At 51.5% G+C, this 12,300-nt stretch overlaps 1 protein-coding gene across 4 annotated transcripts in view; it reads left to right on the forward strand.

Annotated features, from left to right (window-relative positions):
• Window positions 1-12,300, forward strand: part of ACACA (acetyl-CoA carboxylase alpha) — a 107,690-nt gene that overhangs the window by 9,491 nt on the left and 85,899 nt on the right. For 3 of the 4 annotated variants that reach the window (XM_054646889.2, XM_077188816.1, XM_077188815.1), the window contains 9 exons: window positions 6,363-6,495; window positions 7,040-7,178; window positions 8,036-8,145; window positions 8,602-8,683; window positions 9,047-9,145; window positions 10,039-10,145; window positions 10,668-10,778; window positions 10,882-11,091; window positions 11,581-11,751. In XM_054646889.2, the coding sequence (XP_054502864.1) occupies window positions 6,363-6,495; window positions 7,040-7,178; window positions 8,036-8,145; window positions 8,602-8,683; window positions 9,047-9,145; window positions 10,039-10,145; window positions 10,668-10,778; window positions 10,882-11,091; window positions 11,581-11,751 (1,162 nt within the window). Of the gene's footprint in view, window positions 1-2,561; window positions 2,873-6,362; window positions 6,496-7,039; window positions 7,179-8,035; window positions 8,146-8,601; window positions 8,684-9,046; window positions 9,146-10,038; window positions 10,146-10,667; window positions 10,779-10,881; window positions 11,092-11,580; window positions 11,752-12,300 lie in introns of those variants that run through there. The other variant, XM_054646890.2, reaches the window with a different exon arrangement.

Genomic DNA, 12,300 nt, shown 5'->3' on the forward strand with positions numbered 1-12,300 from the left:
GAACTTCATCCACCTGGAGTGAAAAGCTGACTTCCTCCTCTCTCTGTTGAAAGAGAAGGAGGTGGTTTGGCCTCGTGGCTGTGCCTGGTTGTACTGATAAGGTGGGAATTGCACGTGGGAATTGCAGCTCCTTCCTTCCCTGGAAGCTGCTCTGCTCCCTGAGCAGACACACTCTATAGCTCTGCCTGCCTCTCAGAGGCTGTATTCTTATTTTGGTGTTGTTTTGCTCCCTTTAGCCTCGGTTAACAGAAATGTCCTCTCTAAATTCAGTCATTTGCTGGGAGCTTCTGCAGAGATTCCCTGGCTGGGACACCCCAGTGTGACAGCCACGTGCTCACTTATCTGATCCTTGTGCCTGAGAGATAACCAATCTCACTGTGGTGAATTTAATGTGAGACTCCCCACCTGCCCCACCTGGTGTGAAAGGGTCCATTCTGGTGTTGTGCAGATCAGATCTGTCCAACACCTGAACTCTGCCAAAGAGCACGGGAGGGCTCCCTGCCAGGGACTCCAGTTCCTCTCACTCTGCTGCACAACCCTCTGCTGCTGTTGTTTTTGTTGTTGTTGTTCACTTTTATCTTGGTGCCAGGGCTTGACCTGGAGAGTTTTGGGCTGTTTGCTGCTCTGGGAACATGTGGAGTTTTATACTTCATGAGGATGGAAAAGTAAAACTCTTTTGGTACTCTGTAAGTTTAGGAACTGGATTATGGATATTAATTTGATTTAAAGTTGGCTGTTTATGTGGATTGATGTGGATTCAGTGGATGTTTTGAGTGTCAGGGTCATCATTCCCATGCTGGGAATGGTCCTGTTCCAAATGCACCTGGCATGGCAGGTGAGCAGCCAGGTGTGTGGCTGGGAAAGGAACTTCTGCCAAACTGTTGGCACTTGGTTATTTGGGAGGAATCCTGGCAGCTTGTACCCATTTGGGCTCTGTAAAAATTCCAGCTTTGGGCTAAAGACCTGCCTGGGCTGATGCTGGCATTCTCTGTTAGCAGGGAAGGGAAGTTATCTGCCAGGCAGTGCAGAGGGGGCTGCTTCTGTTCTGTGCTGCCTCCTTTATTTGATTCCCTGAAATCCTGAGGCTCAGCTCGTGTCAGAGCTGAGTCAGGTTCCATTTGTTTGGACCCGTAGGTCAAAGCCAGGGCTTCCCCTGCAGGAGCTGTGTCACGCTGTGTGTGTGTGCCTGCACAAGCTGCCTCTGCCATTCCTCTCTGCAGCCCTGGAGAGCTGTCCCTGTCACCTCCCCAGCCCTGCTGACAGCCCCACGTTGGTTGCTGTAGTTGTAGGTTGGTTGGTCCTTTTGGGCCTGGTATTTTGGATCAGGAAAGGTCAGTTAGGTGAGAGGCAAGGTTTTGTCCTCTGTTGAGGAGGTTGGTTATGCTTAGGCGGTGGATTAAGGGGTTAAAGTACCCTAGAGATGTGGAGAAGGTTGAGAGAGGGGTTTGTTTTGTGAGGATAAGTGTTTTGGGCTATTTTTGAGATTTCTAGGGCTAAAGCAATGCCTAGGGCTGTTACAGCCAGGCTGTTGCAATCCTACAAATGCACTGAACCCCTGGGGTCACAGAGCCTGCAGCAGCTGGGGCTGTGCTCACCTGGGCAGGATTCCCATGGGTGCTGGGTCCTCCTCCCTGTGGGTGCTGCATCCTCCTTCCCTTGGCTGCTGCATCCCCTTGGGTGCTGCTGCATCCCTCCTGTGGGTGCTGCATCCCCCTGGGTGCTGCACTGGCATTCCCTTGGATCCTGCATCCCTTTGGGCGCTGCAGCATCTCTCTCATGGCTGCTGCATCCCCTCCCTTGGGTGCTGCTGCATCCCCTCCCTTGGGTGCTGCTTCATCCCCTCCCTTGGGTGCTGCTGCATCCCCTCCCTTGGGTGCTGCTGCATCCCCTCCCTTGGGTGCTGCTGCATCCCCTCCCTTGGGTGCTGCTGCATCCCCTCCCTTGGGTGCTGCTGCATCCCCTCCCTTGGGTGCTGCTTCATCCCCTCCCTTGGGTGCTGCTGCATCCCCTCCCTTGGGTGCTGCTGCATCCCCTCCCTTGGGTGCTGCTGCATCCCCTCCCTTGGGTGCTGCATCCCCTCCCGTGGGAGCTGCATCCCTCCCGTGGGTGCTGCATCCCTGTCTGAGCTGCATCCCTCCCTCCCGTGGGTGCTGCTGCATCCCTCCCGTGGGTGCTGCTGCATCCCTCCCGTGGGTGCTGCATCCCTGTGGGAGCTGCATCCCTGTGGGTGCTACTGCATCCCTCCCTGCCGTGGGTGCTGCTGCATCCCTGTGGGAGCTGCATCCCTCCCGTGGGTGCTGCATCCCTGTGGGAGCTGCATCCCTCCCTCCCGTGGGTGCTGCATCCCCTCCCGTGGGTGCTGCTGCATCCCTCCGTGCCGTGGGTGCTGCTGCATCCCTCCGTCCCGTGGGTGCAGTGCCGCCCGTTCCCGGTGCGCCCCCGGTGCGGGATGTCCCGGAGGCTGCGGTGCTCGGAGCAGCCCCGGTGGGGCTCGTTGCCATCGCCGCTCGTTCCGTTACTCACTGCTCCTTACGTAACGCTGGCCGGGCTGTCCCTTCCCCGATCAGCTGCTCCGGTGACGGAGGGAAGGAGGGAGGCCGGTCCCTCTGCTGCGTCACCGCCACCGTGTCGCTGTCACCGCGAGGCTGGCACGGCCGGGGCAGCCGGGACAAAGGTGATGGGGTCTGGGGCGCTCGGGATGGGCCCTGCTCGGAGGAGAAGCCGTGTGAGGCTCCTGGCAGCGTCTCCTTGAGCTGCAGAGCTGCAGGGAGGAGCTGTGAGCAGCCCGAGCTTGGTGATTCCTCACTCACTCACTCAGCATGGAGGATTCTGCAGAGCAGAGTCAGGAGATGAGGTACCACATGCTGCAGAGGTAAGGATCACTGATCTGCCTGCCTCCCCTGCCTGGCATCTGCTGGAGGTGCTCTCTGAGCTCCTGGGGTTCATTTTATCCTCTGGAACTCTGGCAGAGCCCCTGGGCTCTGTGCTGGGGATGCTCTCTGAGCTCCTGGTGTTCATTTTATCCTCTGGGCTCTGTGCTGGGGATGCTCTCTGAGCTCCTGGGGTTCATTTTATCCCCTGGAACTCGGGCACAGCCCCTGGGCTCTGTGCTGGGGATGCTCTCTGAGCTCCTGATGTTCATTTTATCCTCTGGAACTCTGGCAGAGCCCCTGGGCTGGGGATGCTCCCTGAGCTCCTGGTGTTCATTTTATCCCCTGGGCTCTGTGCTGGAGGTGCTCCCTGAGCTCCTGGTGCTCATTTTATCCCCTGGGCTCTCCGTGCATGCAGTCTGTGACAGAGGTGCCAGGGTGCAGCTCAGCTGGGGGATCAGGGTTCTTCAAGTTGGAGGTTCTGCACAACTTCTACCCCCCGTGTCCTCGTTCACATTTAAATTGATTTCAGCATTGTCTGGGGCTAAATTACACAGGGACTTTCTCAGAGATCTCCTCACAGGAGCCTCTGGATTTCAGTGCTGGGAGTGCAATGCACGAGGCTGTGCACTGTGCACTGGTGTATTTCACATACAGAAATATAAAGGTAAACTTTAGATATATACAACTATGGAGGTGAATTACATATAAATATAGAGGCTATGACATACACAAAAATAGAGGGATATTTTATAAATATACTTGTATTATCTATACACATATAGAGGTATATGTACAAACGGAGGATGTTACATATATACAAATAAAGGGGAGAAAAGCATTTTGAGAATTCCCCCACCACAAAACATGGCAATTGTTAGCAGGTGATTAATAGGGGTGACAGTCACTAACTCAGCATTTATTCTGTTTAGTTTAGAGCTCTGTGCTTTCTTCCTTTCTGTCCAGTTTCTATCTCATCTTATCCTGCAAAAAAACCCCCAACTCTTCTGTTTTGATTACAGTGTGCAGCCTGTGATTATTGATAAATAAACTTGGTGTTCTTGGCATGCTCACAAATCAAACTGTAGTTGCTTATGTCCTAATGTTTGTTGCATCCTGAATTATGAACCTCAGGCTCTGTTGACATTTTGCCTGGAGCAGTATCTTTGTGTGTAGTAATTTCTTGGTGGGACAGTTCATATTTAAACATGTTCACAAATCCTCACCTTGGGATTTTTATCTTGTTTTTGTTGAGACTGCTCTCAATAAACCTGTAATGCATAAACCTCTCTGGCTCCTTGGACTGTGCTCCTTCCTTGCCAGGAAGACTCTGACCCCCTAAATGCATCCATTTAGTAGAAATTCAACCTTAACTACACCTTTGCTCTCTTTCTTGCCTGTTGGCCCTTGTTCTTGTATTCCCAGGCTGAGTTCACAGCAGCGTGAGAACTTTTGGGGACAGCTCTGAGTCTGGGGACAATGTCTGGAAGTGCAGCTGAGTGGAAGGGAAAGTACAAGGGGACGAATCTGTGCACACAGAGCTTGTTCTGTGCCTTTCTCTGGCTCTCAGCTCCTCTCTGAGATAAGATACTCGAGTGGATGGAGTTGTTCTGACCTAGCACGGGTCCCAGGGTGTCACTGGCAGGGACAGCCTTGCTCTGGGGCGTCCCTGTGCTCCTGGTGAAGTGCTGAGGAGGGTCTGTGCTCCATCCATGTGGGGAAACCTTCGTGGCCATGAGGGCTTTGTGAGGGAGTGAGTGTCAGGGGGAATTCCCTGTCAGGCTGTGGCCAGGCCCCTGCAGCAGCAGCTCCTTCCAGCAGGGATGCTCCAGCCCTGCCCAGCAGCAGCTCTGGGGCTCCCTGGCCCTGGTGGCTGGCATGGCAGAAGGAAACCTGTGCCTTGCCTTCTCCTGGTGCTGCTTTTCCCTTTGTGCCCTCCCCCAGCTGCTCTGCCTGCATCCCATGCCCTGTTCCCAGGGGAATTGCTCAATGGAGCAGCTGATCAGGGCAGAGGTTCCATCCAGAGGGCTCCTGGGCACAGATCTGCAGTGACCAGCACCACCCTTGGTGCTGCTGGGGCTGAGATTCCTGAGGGATTCTGAATTCCTCATTCTGAGCTGAGATCCTCCATCCCAATCCTCATTCCTGAGGGTTCTGAATTCCTCATTCTGAGCTGAGATCCTCCTTCCCAATGCTCATTCCTGAGGATTCTGAATTCCTCATTCTCAGCTGAGATCCTCCTTCCCAGTGCTCATTCCTGAGGGTTCTGAATTCCTCATTCTCAGCTGAGATCCTCCTTGCCAATCCTCATTCCTGAGGGTTCTGAATTCCTCATTCTCAGCTGAGATCCTCCATCCCAATCCTCATTCCTGAGGATTCTGAATTCCTCATTCTCAGCTGAGATCCTCATCCCAATCCTCATTCCTGAGGGTTCTGAATTCCTCATTCTGAGCTGAGATCCTCCTTCCCAATCCTCATTCCTGAGGGTTCTGAATTCCTCATTCTCAGCTGAGATCCTCATCCCAATCCTCACTCCTCCAGAAGGGTCTGTGCTGCTGCCAGGGCTTCCCTGTGCTCCTGGGGAGGGAAACTCTTGGGAAAAGCACAGCAAAATCGAGTGAACTGTGGGCTGAGCAGGGAGGTGAAGCTTCAGTGCCTGTGGCATGAAAAGTGTCTCATGAATTCCCTGATTTCCAGTCGTGCTGCACCAGGGCAGACACTCAGCGTGAGGAGCAGCTCTGTGCTCTCCCCTGGCATTTCCTCTCTCAGCCTGAGCTTTGTAAACCCTGGCAAAGCAGAGCCAAAGGGGATCTGTGCCTGTGGTGTTGCTGTGCAGGCTGGAGCAGGAGGAGGGGAAGTGGCTGTGCCATTCCCACACACAAGAGCTGTGGCAGGGCACGGGGCTGGGCTTGGCAGGCACAAAATTGGCTTTCTGTGTTTGGAGTAGGAGTAATGTGATTAATTTGTCCTCTGGCTCCCAGAGCTTTTGAGGAAGATATTAAAGACTGGGTAGTGGAGAACTCCTAGAAAATGATTTCCATAGCCAGTCTGGGTGTCTCCTTTGCACCTGGGGATAAATTTGCTGTGCTTTCCAAGAGGATTTCCTTACAGAGCCTGATCTTTGCAGCTTGTTTTGCCAAAGCCAGAAATCACTGTTGTTTCCAGCTTCTCTGGATGGATTGAAAGCAATCTGGTGGAGCATTGTTCTGTATTGGACAGCAACATATAGCAGATGTAATTTTACCTATTTATGTGTTGGCATAGCTGGGATTTTCCTAGATAACCTGAAACTTTTGGAAATAACTGAAAAGTACTTTAAAAGGAGTCACCCCTGTAAAACTGAGCACCAGTCTGAGGGTCTGCAGGCCAGGAGAGATTCTGCTTGTCTGACTGGGGAGCGTGGCCAAAGAGAACTTTCCCGTTACTCACACACTTTGTTTTGCTGCTGCCCAGCTGTCCTGACAGGTTGTTTCTGTCTGTCCCTCTCCCCAGGCCCAGCATGTCTGGTTTGCACCTTGTCAAGCAGGGCCGGGACAGGAAGAAGGTGGACGTGCAGCGAGATTTCACCGTGGCTTCTCCAGCAGAGTTTGTTACTCGTTTTGGAGGCAATAAAGTCATTGAGAAGGTAACTCCCTGACCTGTCCCAGCATATTCCAGCTCCTCTCTGCAGCTCTGCCTTGTCTCTCTCTAAGGCTGTACATTGCAGGTATCAAATTGCTGATGTTTCTGAGCTTGGAAGTTGTGCTTCTGCCTGGAATCATTGTGTTTCCTTTTTCTATGTGATAAACAAATATCTGATTATTTTAGCTAAAAGTAATAAGAAAAAAGATGTGAGTAAGCCAGAAAGACACAGAGGGATTTAGAGACAGAAAAAACAAAAGCAGACTTGGAAGACATTAAGAAATGTATTTAAAAATGCTTAATAATTTGATTTGAGTCTTTCTGCTCTTTAATCCAACCGAGGCATAACACATTAAAATTTTATGGTGAAACAGGAGCTGCTGTCTGAACTGACAGATGGGCCATGAGCTGGATGCTGGTTAAAAAACTGCACAGCCCCAAACTGGGCAAAAAAACCTGTGTGGGGGGGAAAAAAAAACTTCTTCAATGATTGTTGATTGTTTTGTGCTATTTAGACTCTCTTTGATGCCAGCTTCTGATGCCCCCAGGTGCTGATAGCCAACAATGGCATTGCAGCAGTGAAGTGCATGAGGTCCATCCGGCGCTGGTCCTACGAGATGTTCAGGAACGAGAGGGCCATCAGGTTCGTGGTCATGGTCACCCCTGAGGACCTGAAAGCCAATGCAGGTGAGCTGGGCAGGGTCACAGCCTTCCCCTGGCACAGCCCTGGGCATGCAGGGGGGGAATGGACCCTGCCCTGCCAGCACTGGGGTGTTTGGGCAGGCCCGTGCTCCCCAGAGCCAGCCCTGGGAGGAGCAGCTGGGAGGGCTCAGCCTGGGCAAAAGCAGAAGATTTTAGAGTGAGTAAAGCAGGATTTTAGAGTGAGTCCTGCTCTAAAAAAGCAGGATTTTAGAGTAAATCCTGTTCTAAAAAAGCAAGATTTTAGAGTGAGTCTTGCTCTAAAAAAACCAGGATTTTAGAGTGAGTCCTTCTCAAAAAAACCAGGATTTTAGAATGAGTCTTGCTCTAAAAAAACCAGGATTTTAGAGTGAGTCCTGCTCTAAAAAAGCAGGATTTTAGAGTGAGTAAAACAAGATTTTAGAGCGAGTCCTGCTCTAAAAAAGTAGGATTTTGGAGTGAGTCCTTCTCAAAAAAACCAGGATTTTAGAATGAGTCCTGCTCTAAAAAAGAACAGGATTTTAGAGTGAGTCCTGCTCTAAAAAAGCAGGATTTTAGAGTGAGTCCTGCTCTAAAAAAGCAGGATTTTAGAGTGAGTCTTTCTCAAAAAAGCAGGATTTTGAAGTGAGTCCTGCTTTAAAAAAGCAGGATTTTGGAGTGAGTCCTTCTCAAAAAAAGCAGGATTTTGAAGTGAGTCCTTCTCAAAAAAAGCAGGATTTTGGAGTGAGTCCTTCTCAAAAAAAGCAGGATTTTGGAGTGAGTCCTTCTCAAAAAAATCAGGATTTTGAAGTGAGTCCTGCTTTAAAAAAGTAGGATTTTGGAGTGCTGTTAGATTTGCAGCCTGAATGGACCCCCTGTGTTTGCAGAGTACATCAAAATGGCAGATCACTACGTGCCCGTGCCAGGAGGACCCAACAACAACAACTATGCAAACGTGGAGCTCATCCTGGACATCGCCAAGAGGATCCCAGTGCAGGTGAGAATGTCACAGACACTGAGCTGTGTCCTCTCCTTCAGGAAGGAGCTGTGCCTGGGCAGCAGGGCAGGACAGAGAAGCTGCAATTCCAAACCAGATGGGCACCCCAGGGCAGCCCGTGGGACAGTGCAGTGGCTGTCCCAGCAGGAATATCTGCACAGAGGGAGGTTCCCTGCAGCCCTGCACTTTCCTGCACACAGGTCCTCCTCACCCAGGTCCTCCTGATCCAGATCCTCCTGATCCAGATCCTCCTCAGCTCCTCCTCAGCTCCTCCTCAGCACCTTGCCTGCAAGTTGCAAGCCATCCTTTAAATTCAGCACACCCTGCAGCTCAGAGGCTGTTCTGAGGCTGTTTTCCATGAGGAGGAGAAAGACTTGGAGTGTTTGCATGTGTCTGTTTCTGCTCACTTGCTTGCTGCATTCAAACAAAGAGCAAATTGTTTGTTTTCTCCTGCAGGCTGTGTGGGCTGGCTGGGGCCATGCATCAGAGAACCCCAAACTGCCAGAACTTCTCCACAAAAACGGGATTGCTTTCATGGGTGAGGAGCTGGACTGCTCTGCTGATGTCTAGGCCTTGTTTGGAGGTGGGGAGGTTTAGGGGGGGTAGAAACCCTGAGTCCAAGAGAGAGCCATGAGGAATGGTCTGCAGTGCAAGATGGATGAAATGTTCTTTGCAGCTGTTCTTGTATGGAAGAAGGGGAAAGTTTTCCAAAACATCCTTTAATGTTGAGATAAAAAAAATCAGAAAAGATTCCTGATAAATCAGGTTGTCCCTGTTCTCATTTTAAAGAGGGCTCAGTTTTATGGGAGGAGTGGAGTTTTTCCTACATCAGACTTCTGGACCTTGCCCTAATGTCTGAAGCCCCTGTGTCTCTCTCATGCGTTGTCTTTGCTCTCTGCAGGTCCTCCCAGCCAAGCCATGTGGGCCTTAGGAGATAAAATTGCTTCTTCCATCGTGGCTCAGACTGCTGGCATCCCAACTCTTCCTTGGAGTGGCAGTGGTAAGAGGGAAATTGTCCTGTGCTTATCAAGAGCATCCTGATCTTCTTTCCCTCCAGCATGTCCAGTTTTTAAGCTCTGTGCACACAAGTGTGCACCTGGAGATGTTCCATGTGTTCAGGGTTTCCCATTTGTGCTGTTTGCCCAGTGAGGTGCCCTGGAATCAGTGACATTGGGTGTGGGATGAGCCTGGAGGGGTGGGAGAAGCTGGCAGGAGGGATGGGAGGAGAAGTGAGCAAACATGCAAAAAGTTCTTTCCTGGAGTGAAGCTGATGCTCACCTGCTACACCCAGGCCTTGCAGACACCTGGTCTGATGGGAGGTGTCCCTGCCCTGGAACAAGGTGATCTTTGAAGTCCCTTCCAGCCCAAAGCCCCCCATGATTCTGTGCAGTTTTGGAGCCCATGCTCTGCTGCCATGGAATTCCCCTGCAGCTCCAAAACTCTGTAAACTGCAGCCTGCTTCTCACAGATGTACGGAGGAGGATATGAGGGGTTGGATAGACATGCTTGCTGCCCAGAGCTCAGGAATGCTGCATTCTGCACACTCCTTCTCTGAGGGCTCCCAGCCCTTGCTCAGGCAGCTGTGGCTGTCACTGTGTCCTGCAGTGGCTCCTCACAGCCTGGCAGCACAGGGAGCTCAGAGGGTGAGGACGTTTCTTGTGTTTAAAGGCGGTGATTTGTGTAGGCTGCGCACATTTTAACCGTGGCTACACAGTTAAACTCAGGGGCTTCCTCTGCCCCAGGGGCTGGGACTTGATCCCTGTGAATTATTGGATAGACAGAGGAGATGAATGGGTTCATTTAGAGGAGCTTTATCAGACTTCAGCTGGAAATACAGACTCCAGTCTGGCTTTGTCAGTTTGTGGTCTGGTTTTAAGTCACTTTGTGCTCCAGGGCTCCGAGTGGACTGGCAGGAGAACGACCTCCAGAAGCGCATCCTGAGCGTTCCCCAGGAGCTCTACGAGAAGGGCTACGTCAGGGATGCTGATGATGGCCTCAGGGTGGGTCTGGGGGCTCTAGGGTGGCTCTGGGGCTCCCAGGGTGGCTCTGGGGGCTCTGCAGGTGGTTGTGGGGCTCCCAGGATGGGTCAGAGGCTCCCAGGGTGGCACTTCATATTTGGAATTTCTCCTTGAGGAGGAGTTTTAGAATAAGAAATATTCCTGGCACAATACAGGATTTGGAGTTTTCCTTTGTGAAGAGTGTGTGTTTTTTTCATGTTACCCAGGTTTTTAAATTATTTTCTGTATTATATAAAAGCTTTTCCGTGAATTCCTAGATTTAATGGCATTGAAGCACTGACAAAAGATTTTGTGGTCACTTGCAGAGGTCAGAGTTCTCTGTAATCACAAAATCCCTGCTGACTTTTCCAGCTACAGGCACTCTTGCCAATGGAATATTTGGTTTCTATGCCATTGGTTGCTAAATAGTCAGATATGGATGTGAATCAGAAGGGAAATAATGATATTTTCCCTGGATTCTGCTGCCTTTTTGTCCTTACCCTGCTGTTCTGCCCCTTTTGCCAGGCTGCTGAGGAGGTTGGCTACCCTGTCATGATCAAGGCCTCTGAAGGAGGAGGAGGAAAAGGGATCAGGAAAGTGAACAATGCAGATGACTTCCCCAACCTGTTCAGACAGGTGATGCTCCCACCGCCCTGGGCTCGCTCAGGTCCCCGTGGGGCCTCAGCACTGAGGGTGCCTCTCACACCACGTGCTCTGCCTCCCTCTGCCCCTGCTGCAGGTTCAAACAGAGGTGCCAGGCTCCCCCATCTTTGTGATGAGGCTGGCCAAGCAGTCCAGGCACCTGGAGGTGCAGATCCTGGCAGACCAGTACGGCAACGCCATCTCGCTCTTTGGCCGCGACTGCTCCGTGCAGCGCCGCCACCAGAAGATCATCGAGGAGGCCCCGGCCTCCATTGCCACCTCTGCAGTCTTTGAGCACATGGAGCAGGTGAGAGTGCCTCTGCAGCTTGCCCTGCCCTGGCAGGACTTGGTATTTTTGTTTTGCATTTGCATTGGTGAGTGTTTTAAAGGAGCAGTAGAGGGTTGTGTGTTTCCGCCTGCTTGGCACTCACATTTCCACACCAACAGCTCCTTTCAAAGATAAATCCCCCCCAAAAAGGGGGGGGAAGTGTGTTTTAAATGTGTTACCATATTAAAAGCAAGTTTCAGGAGTTGCAGGAATTGCCTACTGTTGAGTGTTGCAAATATTTACTTCAAACTCTGCCTTCTGTGAATTGTAAATGAAATAAGTCAGAAATCAAAACTCCCGTCCCACTGGCTTTTCTCTTGGGCCCGTTACAAGTGTTGGGGTGTTTCAGAATGCCAGCAGAAACCTGAAGTGGGCGTGGTGGGTGAGCAGAGCTAGCAGGGGTGACTGGCAATGCAGTTCTTGTTTTGTGTGACTGGCAGTGCAATGTTCTTGTGTTGTGTGTCCCAGTGTGCGGTGAAGCTGGCCAAGATGGTGGGCTACGTGAGCGCAGGCACTGTGGAGTACCTGTACAGCCAGGACGGCAGCTTCTACTTCCTGGAGCTGAACCCACGCCTGCAGGTGGAGCATCCCTGCACTGAGATGGTGGCAGATGTCAACCTGCCAGCAGCACAGCTCCAGGTGAGCACACAGATGGAGTTTCCCATCTTTCTGCGAGGTCAGCAGTTGTTTGAAGCTCCCCAAGGGCACCCGGGGATCCCTCAGAGATCCTGTAGAGAGCAGTTGTTGGTGTGCTGTGGCTTGTCAGTCCCTTGTGTGTCCCCCCAACTTTCCAGCAGTGGGTGGATGCCACAGTCCCCTCAGTAAGGCTCTGCGTGATTTTCTACTTCTTTTTTGAACTGTATCTATAAAAAAAACCCAACTAATGAACAGGGAAAATGGGATTTTGCTCCATAAGGATGCAGCCAGCAGCTGGCTCTGCAGATTGCTCTCCCCACAGTTTATAATTGCAAAATTCCACAGTTTCCTATAACTAATTAGGGCCCTTCAGGCTCACTGGGACCTCAGTATATTTTTAACAGGCCTAATGCATGCCCATCCTCAGCTGACCTGGCACTGCCAGCTTTCCCTGGAGCCTTTTAATCAGTCAATGGAAAATGCTGGCTGGAGGGCTTAAGGTGGATATTGCACTGAGCTGAGCTGTCCTGGGAAGCGTGAGTGCTTGGCTCT

The sequence above is a fragment of the Agelaius phoeniceus genome, chromosome 20 (assembly GCF_051311805.1).
Source record: "Agelaius phoeniceus isolate bAgePho1 chromosome 20, bAgePho1.hap1, whole genome shotgun sequence".
Lineage (NCBI taxonomy): Eukaryota > Metazoa > Chordata > Aves > Passeriformes > Icteridae > Agelaius > Agelaius phoeniceus.